At 38.8% G+C, this 25,427-nt stretch overlaps 1 protein-coding gene across 3 annotated transcripts in view; it reads left to right on the top strand.

Moving 5' to 3' along the window:
* LOC123513229 (thyroid receptor-interacting protein 11-like) overlaps positions 1–25,427 on the top strand; it is a 125,374-nt gene that overhangs the window by 23,659 nt on the left and 76,288 nt on the right. For all 3 annotated transcript variants that reach the window (XM_045270297.1, XM_045270296.1, XM_045270299.1), the window contains exon 3: positions 22,486–22,596. In XM_045270297.1, coding sequence (XP_045126232.1) covers positions 22,486–22,596 — 111 coding nt within the window. The remainder of the gene's footprint in view (positions 1–22,485; positions 22,597–25,427) is intronic.

Below are 25,427 nucleotides of genomic sequence, written 5' to 3'. Positions count from 1 at the left end.
AAGTAGTGTCTGCAACGAGTGTGCACACTTTTAAAGTAAGATTGGATAAATGTAGATATGGAGACGGGGCCACACGAGCATAAAGCCCTGGCCCTGTAAAACTACAACTAGGTAAATACACACACACACACACACACACACACACACACACACACACACACACACACACACACACACACACACACACACATCAAACCATAGATTGGTTTGATGTAAAACACTACAAAGTATGGAGAAATGATAGAAAGAATAAAGGAGGTGGTGGTATAATGGTTTTTACTAAAAAAGATCTGATAGTGACGGAGGTGAACTTTAGTAAAGGAAATGAGGAAGTGATAAGTATGCTTATAACATATGGTAAGAGGGACATTAATATTATAACAGTATACATACCACCCAGAACCAGTGCTTGGAATTATGAACAGTATCAAGAGGTGATAAGAAATACTCTAGACAGAATAAAACAGGAACTCACCAGAAAGGATAGAGTGATGATAGTCGAGGACTTTAACTGTAAGGAAATAGTGTGGGAAGACTACGAAGTGGTGAACGGTGGTGAGTGGGCAGAGGAATTGTTAAACGTATCAACAAATAACTTGATGACACAGTGGGTGAGATCACCAACAAGGTGCAGGAGACAGGATGTTGCAGCGAGGTTGGATTTGGTATTCACCAGGGGCATCTCCCTACAAGAGGAAATTGAACATGAATGTTCCTTGGGGAAAAGCGACCATGATGTCCTAAGATTTGAGCTGGATATGGAATTAAGCATGGAAAAGAGTGTGGAGTACAAGGAGAAAAAAAAAAAAATTATGTCAGGGCAAATTACAACCATATAAGAGAGTTCTTTAATGAAATTGACTGGTCTGTGGTGTACCAGGAAGTGGATATGCAGTTGAAATATGATAAATTTATGAATTTATATAACTGTGCTGTGAAGAAGTTTGTGCCATATCACAGAATGAGGACTTTAAATAATAAGCAGTGGTTTAATGGAAATTGTGAAGAAGCAAAAAAGAACAAAGAAAAGGCATGGAAGAAACTTAAGAAAAACAATGAAGTATTATCAAGAGAAGTCTACAAAACAGCAAGGAATAGATATGTTGAAGTAAGGAGAACAGCACAAAAGGAATATGAACAGAGAGTGGTGGAAAACTGTGATAGTGACCCCAAAATGTTTTACAAATTCATAAATAGAAAATTAAATAAAAGGGAGGCAATAGAGAAAGTAAAAGTTGGGGAGGAAGTATATGAGGATGCTGGAGATATAGCTGAAATATTGAACAACAACTTTTGCAAAGTGTTTACAAAGGAGGAGGATTTTACAGGAGAAAGGCCTACGGAAATAAAGCAAATGCATGACATCATAGTTACTAAAGAAGATATAAGGAAAATTATAAGTAACTTGGATATTAATAAATCAATGGGGCCTGATGGCATATCTGGACACAATAGACTGATGTGGAAACTAAAGAAGATTGGAGGAGTAAATGATAAACTAGCAAAATGGATGGAAAATTACTTAGTGGGAAGAGAAATGAGAACAGTGGTGAGAGGAAGGAAGTCCGAGTGGAAGAAGGTAACCAGTGGAGTTCCACAAGGGTCAGTGCTGGGTCCCATCATGTTTTTTATTTATGTTAATGATATGCCAGTAGGAATTGACAGTTACATGAACATGTTTGCGGACGATACTAAAATTATGGGGAGAGTAAGGAATGTGGAAGACTGTAACAAGTTACAGGAAGATCTTGATAAAATATATGAGTGGAATAAGAAGTGGCAGATGGAATTTAATATAGACAAGACCCATGTTATGAAAATGGGAAGAAGTAGATACAGACCAAACAGGGATTACAGGCTGGTTGATGAGAAAATTAAAGAGACCAATGAGGAGAAAGACTTAGGAGTAACCTTGCAAAACACTTTGTCACCAGAGAAACACATTAACAAGATTTTTGGGAAAACATATAACATGCTTCAAAATATTGGCCATGCATTCCACTACCTAGATGAAGGAATGATGAAGAAGATATTATGTTCCTTAATAAGACCCCAGTTAGAATATGCAGCTTGTGTCTGGTCACCACATATGAAGAAAAATGTGAACAAGGTAGAAAGGATACAGAGGCTGGCAACAAGGATGGTACCAGGACTCAGGGAGTTAGACTATGAGGAAAGACTGAGGAAGCTGGGGTTGACCACATTAGAAGAGAGAAGAACAAGAGGAGACATGATAACTATGTATAAATTGGTGAACAAGATTGACATATTGGACAGAATTGATAAAGGTGACCACAAGTAATCATCTCCGAGGACATGGAAAAAAGCTAATAAAAGACATCTGTCCAAATGACGTGAGAAAATACAGTTTCCCGCATCGTAGCATTTATAAATGGAATAAACTGAGCAGTGATGTCGTTGACACGGTGTGTGTCAATCAGATGAAAGAGAGAGATGACAGGAATGGACAAGGAGACAGGACACAGAGAGCTTAGCTTGGGCCCTGTAACACACAAATAGGTAATAGGTACAACACACACACACACACACACACACACACACACACACACACACACACACACACACACACACACACACACTGTTCACCTAGCAGTAAATAGGTATGGGATGTATCTTGAGGGATTGTGGCCTCGCTTTCCCGGTGTGTGGAGTGTGTTGTGGTCTCAGTCCTAAAGATGGTCTATGAGCTCTGAGCTCGCTCCGTAATGGAGAAGACTGGCTGGATGACCAGCAGACGACCGTGGTGAATTACACACACACGAAAAACACATAAGTAAGATATTTGGATTATTATACGTATAAGATGTTGACTAATAGAAGGTAGGCATTTCAATTCATGGACAAAGATATGATGGAAAAAATCATCACAAGCATGATACGTCCAAAGCTAGAATATGCAGCTCTAAAAAAGATATAAGAAGAAAAGAACGGATACAGAAGATTGCTATAAAGATGATGCTGGAACTAAAGGACCTAACATATGAAGAACGGCTGAAGGAAATGGGACTACCAACCTTAAAAGATAGAAGAGAATGAGGAGACCTAATAACAATGTACAAGACAATCAATGGCATTGAAAAAATAGACAAGGAGACCTGATGCTGATGACAGAAGAAGATAGAAGGGCAAGAGATCATGTAAAGAAGAACAGGATGAGGCAGTGTGTGAGGGATATTGGAAAACACAGTTTTCCACACAGAATGGTGGAGAAATGGAATGCATTGAATAATGAAGTTGTTACAGCACAAAATGTGCATAACTTTAAAGAAAAATTGGATAAATGGAGACATGGGGACATGGAGACAGGATACCATGACCTCCACTCAAACCCCATACAATGCAAATAGGTAAATACAACTAGGTAAATACATACTTACAAGTATAAAAAATGGAAAAATGACAGAGAGACCATCACTAAGTTAATTAAGGGAAGTAGGTTGTATGAAACAACAGAAGAAGTTAGTGAATTTATGAAAGAGAGCTTTAAATCAGTATTTAATGAAGAGGTGATTTCATAGAACGAAACAACCAAGCGACACAGGAAGGATTAAGAAACATTGTGGCGCATAAACAGAAAATTAGCAAATTACTAAAAAGATGAATGTAAGATAGGAAAGGCAATGGGGCCAGATGGAGTGTCAGGATGGACACTGAGAGAATGTAGAGAACAACTAGTGGAACCAGTCTGGAATGTGATCAGCAGCTCTCGAATGGAAGGGAAGGTACCTAGGGAGTGGAAAAGAGCAAATATAATCTTAATATACAAAGGAGGAAAAAAGACTGAGTTTCTAAATTATAGACCAGTGTCACTGACTAGTGTTGTGGCAAAGATTTGTGAAATTATAAGTAAAGGAAAATGGTTAGGATATCTGGAGGAAAATGAAATAATAAATAACTCTCAATTTATACCACAGGGTTCAGTGCTAGCACCAATTATTTTCCAAGTATATATTAATGATACACAAGAGGGTTTGAGTAGCTACATAAATTTGTTTGCAGATGATGCATAACTTTTGAGAATAATAAGGAACATCGAGGACTGTATGGAATTACAGGAAGATATTAATGAGATCTGGGAATGGAGCAAAAAATAGAAATTAGAATTTAATACCAGGAAATGCCTTGTAATGGAAATGGGTAAAAGAAATAAAAGACCTGTATGGGAATACAAAATGGGGGAAGAGATAATAATGAAAAGGAATGAAGATAAAGACCTAGGAGTGATTATTCAAGACACTTGACTCGAGAAAGACATAAATGTGATATTTGCTTCAACTTGCAGAACACTAACAAATATTAGGATGGAGTTCAATTGCACGAATAAGAGTATGATGAAAAAGATCAAAACCATTATGATAAGACCTTGACTAGAATATGCAGCAGTGGTGTGGTCGCCATACAGGCTGAAGGGCATCAGGAAACTAGAGAGAATCCAAAGGATTGCTATAAGGATGGTGCCAGAAATAAAGGATAATTCCTATGAAGAAAGACTGAAGGAAATGGAACTACCAACTTTGAAGGATAGACAGGAAAGAGGTGATCTAATAACAGTTTATAAGTTAGTAAACTGTATGGAAAAGATAGATAGATAAGACCTTATGTCACTGACGGAAGATGGAGATAGACAAACAAGAGGACACTACAAGATCATGAAAAGTCAGTGTTTGAGGGACATTAAAAGTTTAGTTTTCCACATAGAACAGTGGACATCTGAAGCAGATTGAGTGAAGAGATTGTAGTTGCAGAAAGTGTGCATAAATTTAAGGAAAAGTTGGATAAAAGTAGATATGGAGACAGGTCACTATGAAACCCACTTGAACCCTGTAATATACAGCAGGGAGGTGGTGGCATAGTGGATGAGGTGGTGAGTGGGGGGTTGGGCAGACATCCATGCGTAGGGTCAAATCCCACCACTTGGTGCCTTGAAACATTGTCTTGTTGAGTGGTTTAAAGTTACCTACATGTCACGATGATACCCAGATTGTAGGTGGAGGTGTAATTGCCTTACACCAAAGATGTGCTTGGGTATGTAATATGAGCCCTAATATGGATACCACTATAAATAGAATTGCATGCACTGCTAATGGATGGAAGCTGGACAGCACTTTCCATACTCTTCAAGTAAACATACAGGTGCTATAAGCCATAGCATAAAAAAAAAAGGTAAATAGAACTAGGTAAATACAGACACACACACAAAGTTATGCACATAGTGTGCATAACTTTAAAGAAATAGATAAATGGAGATATGGAGACAGGACACTATGAGCCTCACTCGAACCCTGTACAATACAACTAGGTAAACACACACACACACACACGGCCCGGTAGCTCAGTGGTTAGAGCTGGCTTCACAAGCCAGATGACCGGGTTTGATTGTGGAGATATTTGGGTGTGTCTTCTTTCACTGTAGTGTTCACCTAGCAGTGAGTAGGAGGATGTAAATCGAGGAGTTGTGACCTTGTTGTGTGTGGTGTGTGCCTGGTCTCAGGCCTATCCAAGATTGGAAACAATGAGCTCTGAGCTGTTGTGGGTAATCTGGCTGTCTACAGAGACTGCAGCAGATCAAACAGTGAATTACACACACACAAACACACACACACACACACACACACACACACACACACACACACACACACACACACACACACACACACACACACACAAAAAAAGATAAAGATAAAGGAAGAAACTCATAAAGCAGGGAAATGACTATAACAGACAGTAGTACAAAGATGCCAGAAATGAATATATTAGAGTAAGGAGAGAGAAAGAAAGTTTAAGAAAGATGTAGTGAATAAAAGCAAAGATGAACCCAAACTTTTCTACAAGTTTATAAATGGTAAAACAAAGAATAAGGAAACAATTGAAAAAATAATTAAAGAAGGGAAGACATACCAAACAGAGAAGAAAATGTGTGAAATAATGAATGAGAGCTTCAAAACGGTGTTCACTGCAGAAGATGATTTCACAGAACATAATAGGACATGGGATTGCCAAGGATTACAGGAGATCCTAGTGCACAAAGAGGATATTGAAAGATTATTGGATAAGTTGGAAGTCAGAAAAGCAATGGGGCCAGATGGTGTATCAGGTTGGGTGTTAAAAGAATGTAAAAGACCAACTACTGGATCCAATTTGGGAAATAATTACAAGTTCAATAAATTAAGGGAAAGTTCTACTAGAATGGAAGAGAGCCAACATAATACCAATATTTAAAGGAGGAAAGGTGACTGAATCACTAAACTACAGACCAGTGTCACTTACAAGTGTCTTGGGGAAGTTGTGTGAAATAATAAAAAAAAAAAAAAAAAATGGGTTAAATTTCTAGAAGAGGAACAAGTCATATCGAACAGACAATTTGGGTTCAGGACAGGGCGGTCATGTGTATCAAACTTATTAAGCTTCTACTCCAGAGTTATTGCAGGACTTGAAAACAGAGTTGGAGGGGTAGACACAGTATACCTGGATATTAAAATGGCTTTTGATAAAGTTCCTAATGGAAGACTATTTTGGAAACTAGAGAACATAGGAGGACTGCGAGGAACTTTGCTTGAATGGACAAGAGATTATTTGAAGAATAGGGAGATAAGAACTGTGATCAGAGATACATAATCTTGGGGTAAAGTAACTAGCGGAGTGCCACAAGGGTCAGCATTAGCCCCCATTATGTTTCAGATTTATGGAAACGACATTCACATTGGGGTAAACAGTTATATAAATTTATTCGCTGATGATGCAAAGCTACTAAGAGTTATCAAAACCAGAGAGGACTGTCTGCTGGTACAGGAAGATATAAACAAGACCTATGAGTGAAGCAGGAAGTGGAAATTGGAGTCTAATGCCAAGAAATGTCACATAATGGAACTAGGAAAGAGTAAGAGAAGACCGGTATGGAACTAGTTGATGGGAGAGAAACAAATAATGAAGACTAAAAAGAAAAAGATCTGAGAGTGACCATACAGGAAAATCTGAGCCCTGAAAAACACATAAGCAAGATATTTGGACTATCATATAAAATGTTGACTAATATAAGAATGGCATTTCATGACATGGATAAAGATATGATGAAAAAATCATCACAAGCATGATACGCCCAAGGCTGGAATATGCAGCAGTGGTATGGTCTCCGAGCTCTAAAAAGGATATAAAAAAATTGGAAAGGATATAGAAGATTGCTACAAAGATGGTGCCAGAATAAAGGACCTTACATATGAAGAATGACTGAAGGAAATGGAACTGCTAACCTTACAAGATAGAAGAGAAGGTGGGGACCTGATAACAATGTATAAGATAGTAAATGATATTGAAAAGATAGACAAAAGAAGACCTGGTGCTGTTGACAGAAGAAGATGGAATGACAAGAGGACATGAAAAGATCAGGATGAGGCAGTGTGTGAAGGATATTGGAAAATACAGTTTTCCACACTAAACAGTGGAAAAATGGAATGTATTGAATGATGAAGTTGTTGCAGCATATAATGTGCATAACTTTAAGGAAAAGTTAGATAAATGGAGATATGGAGACAGGACACTATGAGCCCCGCTCAATCCCTGTACAATACAACTACATAAATATAACTAGGTAAATACACGCACACACACACACACACACACACACACACACACACACACACACACACACACACACACACACACACACACACACACACACACACACACACACACACACACACACACAGTTATATAAATTTAGACCAAAAAAAGAAGGAAAGAAAGATTGGTTTAATGCAAAGTGTGCTAGGGCAAAGGAGAAAAGAGATGGAGCATGGAAAAGGTGGAGGAGAAATAGGAATCCAACAAACAAGGAAAACTTCAAGGCAGCGAGAAATGAATATGTTAAGGTGAGGAAGGAAGAGGAAAAGAACTTGAAAAGATATTGTCGAAAATGTAAGGAGCAACCAAAATTGTTCTATAGATTCATAAATGGAAAAATTAGGCAAAAAGAAACAATAGAAAGGTTAAAAGGAGAAAACAGGATGGTGGAAGACCCAAAAAGTATGGCAGAACTATTAAATAAAAAATTCCAGGAGGTCTTTACTAAAGAATCCAAATTTGAGAGGCCACAGGGTATCTATATGAAAATCTATATGAAAGAGATTAAAGTAACCAAGCTTGAAATAAAAGAGTTAATGAAGGAACTGGATGAAGAGAAGGCAATGGGACCGGATGAAGTCTCAGGCAGAATACTGAAAGAATGTAGAGAAGAACTAGCAAGTCCTATATACAACATCATAAAATGCTCAATAGAAAATGGAACAGTGCCAGTAGAATGGAAAAGAGCTGAGGTGGTTCCCATATATAAGAGCGGAAGGAAAGAAGAACCTTTAAATTACAGACCGGTATCACTAACTAGTGTAATATGCAAGATGTGTGAAAGAATAATAAAGAAACAATGGATCGAGTTCCTTGAAGACAACAAATTAATATCAAATAGCCAATTTGGTTTTAGAAAAGGACGGTCTTGTGTAACTAATTTATTGAGTTTCTATTCTAGAATAGTTGATAGAGTACAAGAGAGAGAGGATGGGTTGACTGCATCTATTTGGATTTAAAAAAGGCGTTTGACAAAGTGCCACACGCAAGATTACTGTGGAAGTTAGAGGAGAAGGGTGGCTTAAAAGGAAGCACATTGAGATGGATAGAAAATTATTTGAGGGGGAGAGAAATAAGGACGGTAGTTAAAGATATGAAGTCCAAGTGGAGAGCAGTAGAAAGCGGAGTGCCACAGGGGTCAGTATTGGCACCAGTACTTTTCCTCATTTATATTAACGACATGCCAGAAGGAGTGAACAGCTACATAAATTTGTTTATGGATGATACGAAACTGTGCAGAGTTATAAAGCAAAAGGAGGATTGTGAAATACTGCAAGAAGACCTAAATAAGATCTGGGAATGGAGTAAGAAGTGGAAATGGAATTCAATGTGAACAAAAGCCATGTCATGGAAATGGGAAAGAGTGAAAGACGACCTGTGGGAATCTATAAGATGGGAGATGGAGTAGAACTGGAGAAAGTCAAAAAGGAAAAGGACTTAGGAGTGACGATGGAAGAAAACAATCAACCAGTAAGCCATATTGATAGAATTTTTAGAGAAACATATAATTTGCTAAGAAATATTGGAGTAGCATTTCACTACATGGACAAAGAAATGATGAAGAAATTGATAAATACTATAATAAGACCCAGATTGGAATATGCAGGAGTAGTGTGGACCCCTCATAAAAAGAAACACATAAGAAAATTGGAGAGGCTACAAAAAATGGCTACAAGAATGGTCCCAGAACTTGAAGGGATGACATATGAGGAGAGACTAAAGGCTATGGATCTACCAACCTTGGAACAAAGAAGGAGAGAGGAGACCTGATACAAGTCTATAAATTGATCAACGGAATGGACCAAGTGGATAATGAGAAACTGATCCTGAGAGAAGAATATGACACCCGAAGCACAAGATCGCATGGTAAAAAGCTGAGAAAGGGAAGATGTCTGAGAGATATAAAAAAATATAGTTTCCTGCAGAGATGTATTGAGACGTGGAACAGTTTAGATGAAGAAGTAGTGTCTGCAACGAGTGTGCACACTTTTAAAGTAAGATTGGATAAGTGTAGATATGGAGACGGGGCCACACGAGCATAAAGCCCAGGCCCTGTAAAACTACAACTAGGTAAAAACTAGGAAAATACACTCACACGTACAGGAGTAGATTATTGTTGGGAATTTACTAGACACCCAACTAGACATTGCTTCCTATGCTTGCCATAAAAAAAAAATAATAAATAAATAAACCAGCACTGAAAGAAGTGTGTTTGTATGGATGTAAAAGGGAAATCCTTTATCCAACAAGTCACAAAGATATAGAGACAAGATTCCAAGTGATCTCCTGATAATGTATGGAATGTGTGTATTTCCTGGATGTATGACACTTGTAGGCTGTTCCTTGTTGGGTTGGGTAGTGGAGCCTCATCCATGACAGCAAGATATTTGGTGATAACTCCTATAGAAACTCATGCCACTCACTGGAACTCACCATTGCACTCACTGTTAAAGATGAGACTGATGACCAGTATGTGGAAATATCATGTCAATCAGTGACTGCTAAAGATGACTGGCTTCTATTGCTACTTGAGCAAGTGAGAGTACTTTTAATACAATTACTCTTTTGAAAAACTTGATGCTGCTTAGATTTATTCTCCTATAGTCCACAAATGAGAGAATTTCTGATTATATACTTCTAACTTATTATGGAGCTTGACATCTTCACAAAGTGTCTCCATCTTGCTGGATAAGTTGTGTGATGCAGATGACAGTGACTATGAAGATGTTGTAGGTGAGCAGTGTGTGAGGAGTGCCAGAGGGGAGGTGGTAGTGGGCATTACATGAGGAAGGATATGCGTTGTGTTAAATTATTAATTCACATGTGACAAGGTAGGCCTAGGTATGGTGGTGAGAGCCAGTCCTCACCACCATGGAGGCTCAGGGGCAAACATGTGCCAAAATACTTGTAAGTATTTTTATATACAGGCACATTGTCGAGGCTGCTTCCTTTAAATGGACTTGATCATCAACTTGGAATATAGATAGATGAAATTAACATTCAGCAAAGAAATGTATGTGTTCATTTTTCATACAAGATACACTTTAAACTTTTTGACTAATTTAAGGACAGAATTACTTTACTTTAATAGCTGCATTTTGGTCTGGTCACCTCACTGAAGCACCACACCATTGCCTTAGACCTTAGTTACACTGATACATTTGTAGAAACTTGGTATACACACACACACACACACACACACACACACACACACACACACACACACACACACACACACACACACACACACCGGTAAGCCATATTGATAGAATTTTTGGAGAAACATATAATTTGCTAAGGAATATTGGAGTAGCATTTCACTACATGGACAAAGAAATGATGAAGAAATTGATAAGTACTATAATAAGACCCAGATTGGAATATGCAGGAGTAGTGTGGACCCCTCATAAAAAGAAACACATAAGGAAGTTGGAGAGACTACAAAAAATGGCTACAAGAATTGTTCCAGAATTTGAAGGGATGACATATGAGGAGAGACTAAAGGCTATGGATCTACCAACTCTGGAACAAAGAAGGGAGAGAGGAGATCTGATACAAGTTTATAAATTGATCAACGGAATGGACCAAGTGGATAATGAGAAACTGTTCCTGAGAGAAGAATATGACATCCGAAGCACAAAATCGCATTATAAAAAGCTGAGAATAGGAAGATGTCTGAGAGATGTTAAGAAATATAGTTTCCCGCAAAGATGTATTGAGACGTGGAACAGATTAAATGAAGAAGTAGTGTCTGCAACGAGTGTGCATACTTTTAAAGTAAGATTGGATAAGTGTAGATATGGAGACGAGGCCACACGAGCATAAAACCCAGGCCCTGTAAAACTACAACTAGGTAAATACACACACACACACACACACACACACACACACACACACACACACACACACACACACACACACACACAATCATGGCACAAGAGCACAGAATCGCACTGATCGGTAGACTTAGCGGTGCCCACTATTGTGCGAGCCTTAAATAAATAAGTGAATTGTAGGTTAAGTTTATCCATAGTTAGGTTAAGCTTTTTTAGTTCATTGTGTTAATGTGCCCCCCCCCTGTACATTTTCAGTGTAATTTTTTACATTGCCTAACTAATAAACTAATAAACACACACACACACACACACACACAGAAAGGACTAAAGAAACTTACATATGAGCGAAATGTAATGTATTCCAACATAAATGGAGTGATATCGGGGATTTTAGAACTCAACGATTACTTGAGGGACAAGAACCCAGATATTGTGGGTCTTACTGAAACAAAACTGAGAGAGGAGAAGACCTGATGAAGGTTGGAGAAGGAAATATAACGTTTGGAAAAGAAATAGAGTAGGTAAGATGGGAGGAGGAGTGATGTTGCTGGTTAAAAAAGATATAAAGGTGGATCAAGTGAAAAAAGGTATGGGAAAGGCAGAAGTGCTAAAGATCAGAGCAGAAACTAATGAAGGAAAAAGAGGCACTACATAGTGGTGTACGTACCACCTAAGACAAATGCATGGTCAGTACAGGAATATGAAGAAATGATAAGTGATACAGGAACATGTCTGGAAGAAATGTTGGGTGGCTGTGAACGAACTATAATGATGGGAGATTTTAATTGTAAAGAGGTGTGTTGGGAGGACTGGTCAATGGAAGGATCAGAGACAACATGGGGAAATACACTATTGACACTGGCAATGGAAAATGTGTTAACTCAGTGGGTCAAAGAAGATACTAGGTTTGGAGGAGAGGGAGCATCGTCAAGACTGGACTTGGTCTTTAGTACAGAGCCAATGGTCATTGAGGAGATGAGGGTGGAGTGCCCTTTAGCAAAGAGTGATCATGCAGTTTTGGAGTTCAAGGTGATAGACGAAGAGAAATCTAGAAGAAATGAAGAATATAAAGTGGGAAGATGGAATTATGCCAAGACAGATTTTGGAAACCTAAAGAAATTCTTTCAAGAGACAAATTGGATGAAATTCAAGAGTGCTAAGGAGCAAATGAAAAGTGGAAGGAATTTATAAAAATATACAAAGAAGGTGAGAAAAATTTGTACCAATAAGACAACATAGAAGTTGGAAAGCAGGACTGGTTTAACGATAGATGTGAAAAGGCTAGAACAAGAAAAGAGGATGCATGGAAGAGGTGGAGAAGGAAAAGACGGATTAAGCAGTGGGAAAGTTACAAAAGAGCAAGAAATGAATATGTGTTGATTAGAAGAGAAGAAAGAAAGAAACAAGAAAAGGATATAATTGATAAATGTAAAGACCAACCAAGGCTTTTTACAGACATGTGAACAACAACATCAAAAATAGAGAAAGTATTGAAAGTTTAGAAGTAAATGGAGTATACAGTGAAGATCCCAGGAAATGGCAGAGGCTATGAATGGATGCTTTCGGAAGGTATTCACAAAGGAGACTGCTTTTGACAAACCACTGGTAATGGAACAGAAAGGGATTATGAAGGAGTTTCAAGTAACTGTGGAGGAGATCAAGAACATGATGGGGAGTTTAGAAGTGAGAAAAGCTGTGGGACCTGATGGGGTATCAGGATGGATTTTAAGAGAATGCAGGAGCAATTGGCAGAAAAAGTTTGTGAAGTAATTGATGCCTCATTAAGGGAAGGTGTAGTGCCCCAAGACTGGAAAAGAGCTAACATTGTCCCAATCTATAAATCAGGTAACAAGAGAGACCCATTGAACTATAGACCAGTGTCACTTACAAGTGTGGTAGCTAAGATGTGTGAGAGGGTGGTGAAGAATAGATGGACAGACTTCTTGGAGAAAAATGACATACTTTGTGAGTGTCAATTTGGTTTTAGGAAAGGGCGTTCATGCACGACAAACCTGATATGTTACTATTCGAGGGTGATAGATGTAATACAGGAAAGAGATGGTTGGGCTGATGGAATATATCTGGATTTAAAAAAGGCCTTTGATAAGGTACCACACCAGAGACTGATCTGGAAACTTGAAATGGTAGGAGGAGTGCATGGCAGTTTACTAAAATGGATGGAAGACTTTTGGTAGGAAGAGAAATGAGAACAATAATTAAGGACAGACCATCAGAATGGGGATTGGTGGAGAGTGGAGTTCCACAGGGATCAGTGTTGGCACCAGTAATGTTCGCAGTCTACATAAATGACATGGTGGATGGGGTGTCCAGTTATGTGAGCCTATTTGCAGGCGATGCAAAATTGTTAAGAAAAGTGAGATGTGACAAAGATTGCGAACTACTCCAGGAAGACTTGGACAGAATATGGAAATGGAGCTGTACATGGCAAATGGAGTTCAACACGACAAAATGCAAGAAAATAGAGTTTGGCAAGAGTGAAAGAAGAATCAGGAGTATGTACAAGATAGGAAATGAAGACATAAAACCAGTCATGAAGAAAAAGACCTTGGGGTGACAATTACCAATGACCTATCGCCAGAGAGACATATAAACAAAATAATTGGAGAAGTATTGAACTTATTGAGGAACATAAGAGTGGCGTTCGTATATCTAGATGAAGAAATGATGAAGAAAATAATTACTGCAATGATAAGACCGAGGCTTGAATATGCAACAATACAGTGGGCTCGAACTTAAAGAAACACATAAGGAAACTAGAGAAAGTACAGAGGGCTGCAACAAAATGGTGCCTGACTTAAGAGATTTGACTTATGAAGACAGACTGAAAAGAATGCAACTTCCAACCCTGGAAAACAGAAGAGAAAGGGGAGACCTGATAGCAATATACAGAGTGATGATTGGCATGGAAAAAATGGATAGGGAAGATCTGTGTATGTGGAATGGAAGAATGTCGAGAGGGCATGGGAAAAACTAAAATGGCCACTTATAGGAGAGATGTGAAAAATATAGCTTCCTCATAGAAGGGTGGAAGCATGGAATAGTTTAGACGTGGAAGTGGTCAGCAAGGAATATTCATGATTTTAAGAAAAAGCTGGACATTAATAGATATGGAGACGGGACAACACGAGCATAGCTCTTTTCCCGTATGTTACAATTAGGTAAATACAATTAGGTAAATACACACACACACACACACACACACACACACACACACACACACACACACACACACACACACACACAAAAGGAAGCACATTGAGATGGATAGAAAATTGTTTGAGGGGGAGAGAAATAAGGACGGTAGTTAAAGATATGAAGTCCAAGTGGAGAGCAGTAGAAAGCAGAGTGCCACAGGGGTCAGTATTGGCACCAATACTTTTCCTCATTTATATTAATGATATGCCAGAAGGAGTGAACAGCTACATAAATCTGTTTGCAGATGATACGAAACTGTGCAGAGTTATAAAGCAAAAGGAGGATTGTGAAATACTGCAAGAAGACCTAAATAAGATCTGGGAATGGAGTAAAAAGTGGGAAATGGAACTAGAGAAAGTAAAAAAGGAAAAGGACTTAGGAGTGACGATGGAAGAAAACAATCAACCGGTAAGCCATATTGATAGAATTTTTAGAGAAACATGTAATTTGTTAAGGAATATTGGAGTAGCATTTCACTACATAGACAAAGAAATGATGAAGAAATTGATAAGTACTATAGTAAGACCCAGATTGGAATATGCAGGAGTAGTGTGGACCCCTCATAAAAAGAAACACATAAGAAAGTTGGAGAGGCTACAAAAAATGGCTACAAGAATGGTTCCAGAATTTGAAGGGATGACATATGAGGAGAGACTAAAGGCTATGGATCTGCCAACCCTGGAACAAAGAAGAGAGAGAGGAGATCTGATACAAGTTTATAAATTGATCAATGGAGTGGACCAAGTGGATAATGAGAATCTGATTCTGAGAGAAGAATATGACATTCGAAGCACAAGATCACATAGTAAAAAGCTGAGAAAAGAAAGATGTCTGAGAGATGTTAAAAAATATAGTTTCCCACAAAGATGTGTTGAGACGTGGAACAGTTTAAATGAAGAATTAGTGTCTGCAACGAGTGTGCATACTTCTCAAGTAAGATTGGATGAGTGTAGATATGGAGATGGGGCCACACGAGCATAAAGCCCAGGCCCTGTAAACCTACAACCAGGTAAATACAACTAGGTAAATACACACACACCGCGTAGTGTAGTGATTAGCACGCTCGACTCACAATCAAGAGGCACGGGTTCGAGTCCCGGCGCGGCGAGGCAAATGGGCAAGCCTCTTAACTCATACAGCGTCAGAGACGTACGAGATACGTCGGCTACTCTGAGCGAACCGGGCGTCAGAGACGTATGAGATACGTCGGCGAGCTTCCTCGTGTTTTCGGAGGTATTGCGTATTCAAAACCTACCAGTATACTGCCATCATGCACTGTAGACATTGCTCATGCTGCCTCCTCGTCCCTGCTAACATGAATGCTTCCTGTATTTATTTATTACATATCTGAACTTTAGCAGTTTCTGCTGCCTTCAGCTCGATGTAGCGGTAAACTGACGCCTCAACTCCGCTAATATGAACGCAGCGTAATTTCCATTACTTACTCTCACTATTTCAGATGTTTTTGGTAACTCTTATATTGTGGTAGTGAAAACTTTGTATGACATAAATAAGAATTTTCCAATCGCTTTGTTATAAGGAAAAACAAGTACATATTACTTAAAAAATATTTGCACCGCGAAAAGGCAACACTCCCTCGCGATATCTCGTGTCTATTTTTTAGCCACAAACACTCCCAAACAGCAAATCATGACATGTTGTTTTTCTTTCAACTCAGGAACGATATTATGCATGTGTCCAACTCGGGGATCGACTGGTGAGAAACGAGGAAGCGAATGAACTAGTCACATAAGGCTTTGCTAAGTCGCTAACCTTAGCGCAAAACATCTCGCACCAATTAATACCACTTTCAGTCAGTTCTGGGAGGAATGACTGTCATTTTCATTTGTTTCACATCATTTAAGACTGGTTTAGCAAAAAAAAAAAAAAAATCCATGATGTGGCCAGCAGTGGCGAAATCACAAAGTCTCAGATCTGTTGACGCTGTACGGGTTAATGTGTGGCCTCTGTTCACCTAGCAGTAAATAGGTACGGAATGTAACTCGAGGGGTTGTGGCCTTGCTTTCCCGGTGTGTGGAGTGTGTTGTGGTCTCAGTCCTACCCGAAGATCGGTCTATGAGCTCTGAGTTCGCTCCGTAATGGGGAAGATTGGCTGGGTGACCAGTAGGCAACCGAGGTGAATTACACACACACACACACACACACACACACACACACACACACACACACACACACACACACACACACACACACACACACACACACATAATCCCAATATTCAAAGGAGGAAAGTCAACTGAGCCATTAAATTACAGACTGGTGTCACTTACAAGTGTTGTGGGGAAGTTATGTGAAATAGTTATCAAAGAAAAATGGGTTAAATGTCTGGAAGAAGAACAAGTTATATCGAACAGACAATTTGGGTTCAGGACAAGACGGTCATGTCTGTCAAACTCATTAAGTTTCTACTTAAGAGTAATAGAAGGACTGGAAAGCAGAGATGGATGGGTGGGCACAGTATACCTGGACATAAAAAAGGGTTTTGTTAAAGTCTCTCACTGCAGACTACTTTGGAAGTTAAAGAGCTTAGGAGGACTGAGAGGAACTTTGTTAGATTGGATAAGGGATTACTTGAAGAACAGAGAGATGAGAACTGTGATCAGAGATACATACTCATCTTGAGGTAAAGTAACAAGTGGAGTGCCACAAGGGTCAGGGTTAGTCTTCATTATGTTCCAGGTAAATGACATTTAAAATGGGATAAACAGTTATATTAATTTGTTTGCTGATGATGCAAAATTGCTAATAGTAATCAAAACCCGAGAGGACTGTTTTCTGCTGCAGGAAGATATAAACAAAATCTTGAAGTGGAGTAAGAAGTGGAAATTAGAGTTCAATGCCAAGAAATGTCAAGTAATGGAACTCGGAGAAAGTAAGAGAAGACCGGTATCTGATGGGAGAGGAACAAATAATGAAGACTAAAATGGAAAAAGATCTGGGACTGATTATACAAGAAAATATGAATCCCGAAAACACAAATAAGATATTTGGATTAGCATATATAATGATGACTAATATTAGAGTGGCATTACAATTCATGGATAAAGATATGATGGAAAAAAATTATCATGAGCATGATACATCCTAAGCTGGAATATGCAGCAGTGGTGTGATCACTGAGCTCTTAAAAAGGTGTAAGAAGATTTGAACAGATCCAGAAGATAGATACAAAGATGGTGCTGGAACTAAAGGACCTAACATATGAAGAAAAGCTGAAGGAAATGGGACTGCCAACCTTACAAGATAGAAGAGAATGTATAATATAGTAAATGGCATTGGAAAAATAGACATGGAAGATCTAGTGCTGGTGACAGAAGCTAGAAGGACAAGAGGACATGCAAAAAAGATTAGGATGAGGTGGTGTTTGAAGGATATTGAAAAATACAGTTTTTCACATAGAACAGTGGAAAAAAGGAATGCATTGAGTGATAAAGTTGTTACAGCACATAATGTACATAACTTTAAGGAAAAATTGGATAAATGGAGACATGGAGACAGGACATCATAACTCCCACTCGAACTCTGTACAATACAACTAGGTAAATACACACACACACACACACACACACACACACACACACACACACACACACACACACACACACACACACACACACACACACACACACACACACACACACACACACTTAACAGAACAGCACAACATTAAGAAGACTTATTGATCACTGTAAAGAACTGAGGGTGAAGTTGCTAGAAGTAGCATTCATGGTTTCACAACTTGACTGTGTAGTGTTGCTGTTGTAGATTGTAGAGTCAAGGTAACATGAGCTTGACTGAAATTGCAGTACTTATATTGTAACTCACCAAACTGTGAATAAGCAAATGAATTAATTGACAGATGAAAGGAAAAGTGGATATGGTAATCATGAGTGGAGAGTTTATGGATGGGGAAGCAAATTTGATGATAGAGGAAGGACTCTTGAAGCCCTATTGGAGGTGAGGGGAGGGTGGAGGGTGGAGGGAGGAGAGGGGAATTGTGGCCCTTAGATCTATATTGTGGCTGTGCTGGGGTGAGAGCTGTGCAAACCTCCACACCTTGCAATTAGGGCGAGCAGGGAGGGTATGGGTGGCTTGATGACTGTGCTGGTGTGTGTGTGTGTGTGTGTGATAGGAGGAATAATGATAACGATGAGTAATGGGCAGTATGGTTACCTTTAATAGTGAATAAGGCCGTTATTATAATGAGGTGAATTAATAATTGATGAAGGTAATGTGAGTGAGCCTCCATTATGATAGCAAAGAATAATGACACAAACTAATGAAAGGGTATTGAACTCTTTTAGTGAACCAGGTCCTCATTAAAACAGAAACAATTGAGGATTGATGTAAATGTATGATAACCTTGTATTGTGTGTGCTATTGGGAACAAAAGTCAACCAAATAATGAAATAACATGATATTCCTCAACAGATTCAAGTTATATTTTGGTTGGTTCCAGAATAAGTTAGGTTTGATTAGACTGGATGAGCTAACATAACATAATCTAACTTAAGCTAATGTGTCTTAAAGTATGGCATTTGCTACACCTTTCCTTAATTACTAACCACCTGGAGACATCTTTACCTCTCTTACACTCACCTCCATTCATTAAATTGAAAAGAAATTGCAAAACCTGTTCATTTTAAGCATCTTCTTTCTTGCAGTTGCTTATAGAAATTGACATGTTACCTCTAGTGTTGTTAATTATTTCATGTCATAGTGAGAGGGAGAGGAAAGAGCAATACACTTCATGCTCCAACTGGCAACTAAGTGGGTCTTTTGGGTTGGCTGTTTTGTTTCCCTTGGCCAGTTTTCCCCTCTAACCTAAAAGAAGTTCTGAGAGGCCCCTTTGTGTGGATGTTTGTGTTTGTGGAGTCTTTGTGGCCATTTTTCCAATATGAAGAAGAGAGTGAGTGGTTTACCCACGAGTACGTTAGAGGGACCAAGAGAGGGCAGTACAATTTATGGATAATAGGTGTAGGAATTCATGTGTATGTATGTAATTCCTCTCTGACCCTGTGTATCATTTATTTATTTTTTTTATCTATTTGTTTGTTATTTTCATGAAGGAATGGATGGAGCATGAGTCAATGAATCAATAAAGTGCAATGTAATTTATGGACTGTGTAGTTTAGGTGTGCAATTTCTCTCCACCTTTTTTATTTATCTATTTATTTCTTCATTTTTACCAAGGGATTCAATGCTTTGATGATGTGTGATAGATATAGGATTTCCTCAAACTCTCCCTCATTAATTAGAATCAAAGAAGGAACATGGAGATCAGTGTTTTGTTAGATAAATGAAGAGATTGCAATGACTTCAAATCACTTAAGAGGGAGGTTTCAAGATATTTATCTCATTCTTTTGGGTGACACTTGGACCTGCTCGGGGACTGGTATCTAAGTGAGCCTTCTTGTATGGTTGTTTTTGTTGCTCTTGGCCAGATTTCCCCTCTTTCATAAAAAAGAAGAAAAAAAGACTGGTTTGGGGACTGACATCTAAGTGGGTCTTTTGGTTTAATTGTTTTTGTTAGTCTTGGCTAGTTTTCTCCTCTTACATGGAAAAATGGACTTGTTTCATTAATCTCTCCCTGACCTGCCCTAGAATCAAATGAAGGAACATGAAGTTATAATAGTTTAATCCCTTGAGTACCTTTATATTCATTCTGTTTACTATTTGGCAATTTTAAACAGCTTCATAAATTTATGTGTGGTATAAAATAGTGAGGACTCTGGCCATTAATCTTCTGACCTCCATAGACCCTTCCTAATGTAAATAAAATATAATTGTATCTAGAACTTGTGGTAAAAATGCATCCCAGGACTGAAAAGGTTTAAATGAATGAATAGGTTTTAGTACACCTTATATAATCCAGGACTTACCTAAGCCTTCTCCTGCACTGGTCATGCTTTTTCAACCCTTTTGGCACTATAATAATTGTTTGCACTGGTCATGCTTTTTCAACCCTTTTGGCACTATAATAATTGTTTGCACGGGGAAAAAAACAAAAAAAAAGAAACAGACGGTAGTAAATTTGCTTTTATGAAACTAAAAAAAATAGAAGAGTTTACCACAAAAGTCAGAAAAAAATATAGAAGTTAAAGAAGGAAATATGTATCTGGCTGTGAAGGGGTTAATTAATCTCTCTTACTCTTTCTTGCACTTTCAATTTTTATTTTAATTTAAGAACGTGAGGTTAAGTTAAAGATAGATCAAGAAGGTGCAGTAAATATCAACTCGTGTGCTGCAGCCTGTGTGTGTGTGTGTGTGTGTGTGTGTGTGTGTGTGTGTGTGGGGCTGAATAATTGATGTAATATTTGTGGGTTTGAGGGGCGAGGGGCGAACCATCAGTAAGCCTGTTTGTGGTGCTCTTGGCGGCTGACAGTGAAGGAGACGTGATCGATGGACGAGAGAGGGAGAGAAGGAAGGAAGGAAGGAAGGAGGGAGGGGCGGTCGTAGTGATGGAAAGGGGAACGCAGGCAGGCAGGCAGGAGGAGGAGGAGGAGAGGGAGAGGGTAGAGAGGGGAGGTCTAAATGATGGAAGGGGGAATGATGAGAGAGAGAGAGAGAGAGAGAGACTTTTGGTGTTAGGAAGATTTATGGAAAAGGGAAGAAACCAGTAAAATATACGTGGAAAATAAAGAAAAATACGATATCAGTGATGGGAAGGAAAAAGAAAGAAAAGTTAAGGGGTAGAAGAAAAGAAAGGAATAGGAAAAGGAAGAAAAATGTGAAATAGACATAAAAATAAAGCAAAAAAAAAAAACGATATTAGTAGTGGGGTAGGGGAAAAAAATATTTGATAACGAAAGAAAAGAAAAGGAAGAAAGATGGAGGAATTCTGAGCTTGGTGAAGGGAAGGAGAGAGGAAGGAAGGGAGGGGCACATGAGGAGGAGAGAGGAAGTTCTAGAAGTAGGAAATGAAAGAAAGGAAGGAAGGAGGGGGGGGAGGAAGTAAACAGGATAGGGAGACATGGAAGAATAGTCACAGAGAGAGAGAGAGAGAGAGAGAGGGTATAGGAGTTAGAGGAAGTTTGTTATGGGCGTCAGCGGATGTGTGTGTGTGTGTGTGTAGGGGAGTAGGGAGAGAACGCTTATGGATTGATAAGGGAACATAGAGAGAGAGAGAGAGAGAGAGAGAGAGAGAGAGAGAGATAACGTTAGTGTAAATTAAAGAAAATAAAAAATGAAGAGAAAATTGGATCTTGGAAAATATCATTAAAAAAGTGAAGGACGTGTTATTATTATTATTATTATTATTATTATTATTATTATTGTTGTTGTTGTTGTTGTTGTTATTGTTATTATTATTATTATTATTTATTTATTTATTTATTTATTTAACTTTTTAAAGTTTGTAATGTGAACACTGACTTTGAATGGGTAGCAAATGATCAATAATTGATGATTCCTCCTCCTCCTCCTCCTCCTCCTCCTCCTCCTCCTCCTCCTCCTCCTCTCTTTGTTGTTCTTTTTTCATTTATCCTATCTTTTCTTCATTCTCTTCTTCATCTTCTTAATAGTAGTAGTAGTAGCAGCAGAAGTAGGAGCAGTAGTGGTTTTCGTAGTAGTCGTCATAACATCACTATCAGTAACAGGTGTGCCAATATTACTATCATCACCACCCTCACCATCACCGCCATTATCATCACCACCGTCAGTACTCACCCTTAGACCTTATCACCCTTACCCGTATCACCTTCACACCTGCACCCGCCCCTATCCCCTATCACCCCCTGTCACCCCCTGTCACTCACGCCCTTCTCTCCGCCAGCTGGAGGAGGCGAAGCGGGCGCGGGAGGACCTGGAGGAGCGGCTGCAGGTGGCTAATCTTCACGGCTCCCACCAGGTGTCCGGCCTTCGTCAGCAGCTGCAGCACAAGGAGGTAAGCACACAAGGCAGGACTGTACTCTCTCTCTCTCTCTCTCTCTCTCTCTCTCTCTCTCTCTCTCTCTCATTGAATTTAAGTAATACTACATAATTTAAGATTAAGAACATGAAAACGTAAAAAGATGAGGGATGACTGCAAGAAACCTTCACTTCTATACATGTGACAGTCCCAGCATGACGTTTGTATTTATTTCCATCTAACATCCTCGTTTATAAATGTGTTTAATGTTCTTTGTTTAGTTCTCTGGTGACTCGGCACAAAAAATATCTGCTGACGTAGTTTATTCCATTCATTTACCAGTTTGTTGGAGAATCATTTCCTTCGTCTCTCTCTCTCTCTCTCTCTCTCTCTCTCTCTCTCTCTCTCTCTCTCTCTCTCTCTCTCTCTCTCTCTCTCTCTCTCTCTCTCTTATGTGGATTTGACTTTAGGTTGAATCTGTTACGTATTTCATGTGCTGTCCTAATGTTTGTAGTCTTTGAAAATAGTGATCATGGTCCATTCACAAAAATATAAAGCGTTTCGAGATTTGGTTTACACACACACACACACACACACACACACACACACACACACACACACACACACACACACACACACACACACACACACACACACACACACACACACACACACACACACACACACACACACACACACACACACACACACACACACACACACAGGATATACGTAAGGAAAATATCGCTGAAAATGTGGCCAAGATTTCTAGGAAAATGAAGACGTTTGTAATAACAGTGTGATTGATATGTGTGGCAGGGCGGGCCGGCACTGTTATACTTGCTCCACTGTTTTCAGAGCCAGGCGATACAAAACTCATGTAGCTCAGGGTCCCATTCTATAACACCTCCACGCACATCCAGTATTTCAGAAGCCTGTAGTTAAAAGTTCGAGGAATTTTAATGGTTGTAGTGTCAGATTAACATGATTTCAGAACCCGATCAAATTTATGTAGCTTAGGTTCCTTTTGTAAACATTTTCAACGTAGCATACCCACTATTTCAGAAGCCTGTAGTTAAAGGTTCGCTGTTTTAATGGTTGTCGTGTCAGATTAACGTGATTTCAGAACCCGGTCAAATTTTAGTTCCTTTTGTAAAATCCTCCACGCCGCACTTCCACTATTTCGGAAGGCTCTAGTTGAAAGTACACGGGTTTTCAGAGTGTTTTAATGGTTGTAGTTACAGATGAATGTGATTTCTACATTATTATAAGGAAACAATCTATTCAGAACACAACCAGACTTGTGTACCTCAGATTTCTATTCTAAAGCGCATCCACAACCCACTTACACTATTTCAAAAGGCTCTAAATGAAGGTACACGGGTTTTCAGGGTGTCTTAATGGTTGCAGTGACAGGTTAACGTGATTTCAGCTTTATGATAAGGAAACACACTCTTCAGAATCCGACCGTTCATGTATGTGGATTCCAAACTTACGTAGCTTAAGTTCCTATCACCTCCACTATCTCAAAAGGCTGTAGTTGAAGGTACGCGGGTTTTTCAGTGTGTCTTAATGGTTATAGTGACAATAACTTGATTTCTGCATACTGTAAGGAAACACTTCAGAAACCAACCAAACTTATGTAGCTCAGGTTCCTTTTCTAAAATACCTCTACTATTTCAGAAGGCTCTAGTTGAAGGTACACGGGTTTTCAGGGTGTTTTTAATGGCTGTAGTGACAGATGAACGTGATTTCTACGTTATTAAAATGAAACACACTATTCAGAACACTACCAAGTTTATGTACGCTAGATTTCTATTCTAAAACGCACTTCCACAATTTCAAAAGGCTCTAACTGAAGGTACATGGGTTTTTCAGGGTGCTTAATGGTTGTAGTGACAGGGTAACGTGATTTCTGCGTTATTATAGGGAGACGCACTCTTCAGAACCAGACTAAAACTCATGTATCTTAAGTTTCTATTTTAAAACACCTCCACGACGCACCTCCACTATTCCAAGAGCCTCTTGTTAATGGTTCAGGTGACAGATTAATTAACGTGATTTCAGAACCCAATAAAATTTATGTACCTCAGATTTCTATTCTAAAACACTTCCACAACGCTCTTTCACTGTTTCAGAAGCCTCTAGTTGTAAGGTACACAAGTTTTTCAGGGTGCTTTTATGATTGTAATGACAGGGTAACGTGATTTCAGTGTTATTATAAGGAGATACACTTTTCAGAACCCGACCGGTTATATATGTGGATACCAAACTTACGTAGCTTAAGTTCCTATATGAAAACACTTCCACTACTTCAGAAGGCTCTTGTTTAAGGTACACGGGTTTCTGAGGATGTTTTAATGATGTAGTGACAAATTAATCTGATTTCTGCTTTATTAAAGGGAGACACACACTTCAGAACCCGACCAAAATCATGTAATTTACGTTACTATTCTAAAACACTTCCATGTCACACTTTTTCACGGATTTTCCAGGATGTTTTGATGGTTGTAGTGACAGATTAACTTGCTATCAATACCATGACGCATTTTTATATTTATTCTGCTTTCTGTTTATTGATTTCATACAGCTTCAGAAACTTATGTGGAGGTTGAAATAGTGAAGACTCTGGCCATTAATCTTCTGACCTCCATAGACCCCTCCTAATGTAGATAAAATAGTGTGATCATACCCAAGACTCATGGGTAAAATATGTCCCAGTACTGAAGAGGTTAACCTGATTTCTGTGTTAGTATTAGGAAACACACTCTTCAGGACTCAACTAGTTATCGAATTTTGTGCAGCGTTGTGGATAAGACATTAACAGTACTGTATTTGCAGCGGATACGTAAATAAAACCGTAGTAG

This window comes from Portunus trituberculatus, chromosome 35 (assembly GCF_017591435.1).
Source record: "Portunus trituberculatus isolate SZX2019 chromosome 35, ASM1759143v1, whole genome shotgun sequence".
Lineage (NCBI taxonomy): Eukaryota > Metazoa > Arthropoda > Malacostraca > Decapoda > Portunidae > Portunus > Portunus trituberculatus.
Note: the sequence above shows the minus strand (reverse complement) of the source record. Positions and strands in the feature narration are given on the sequence as shown.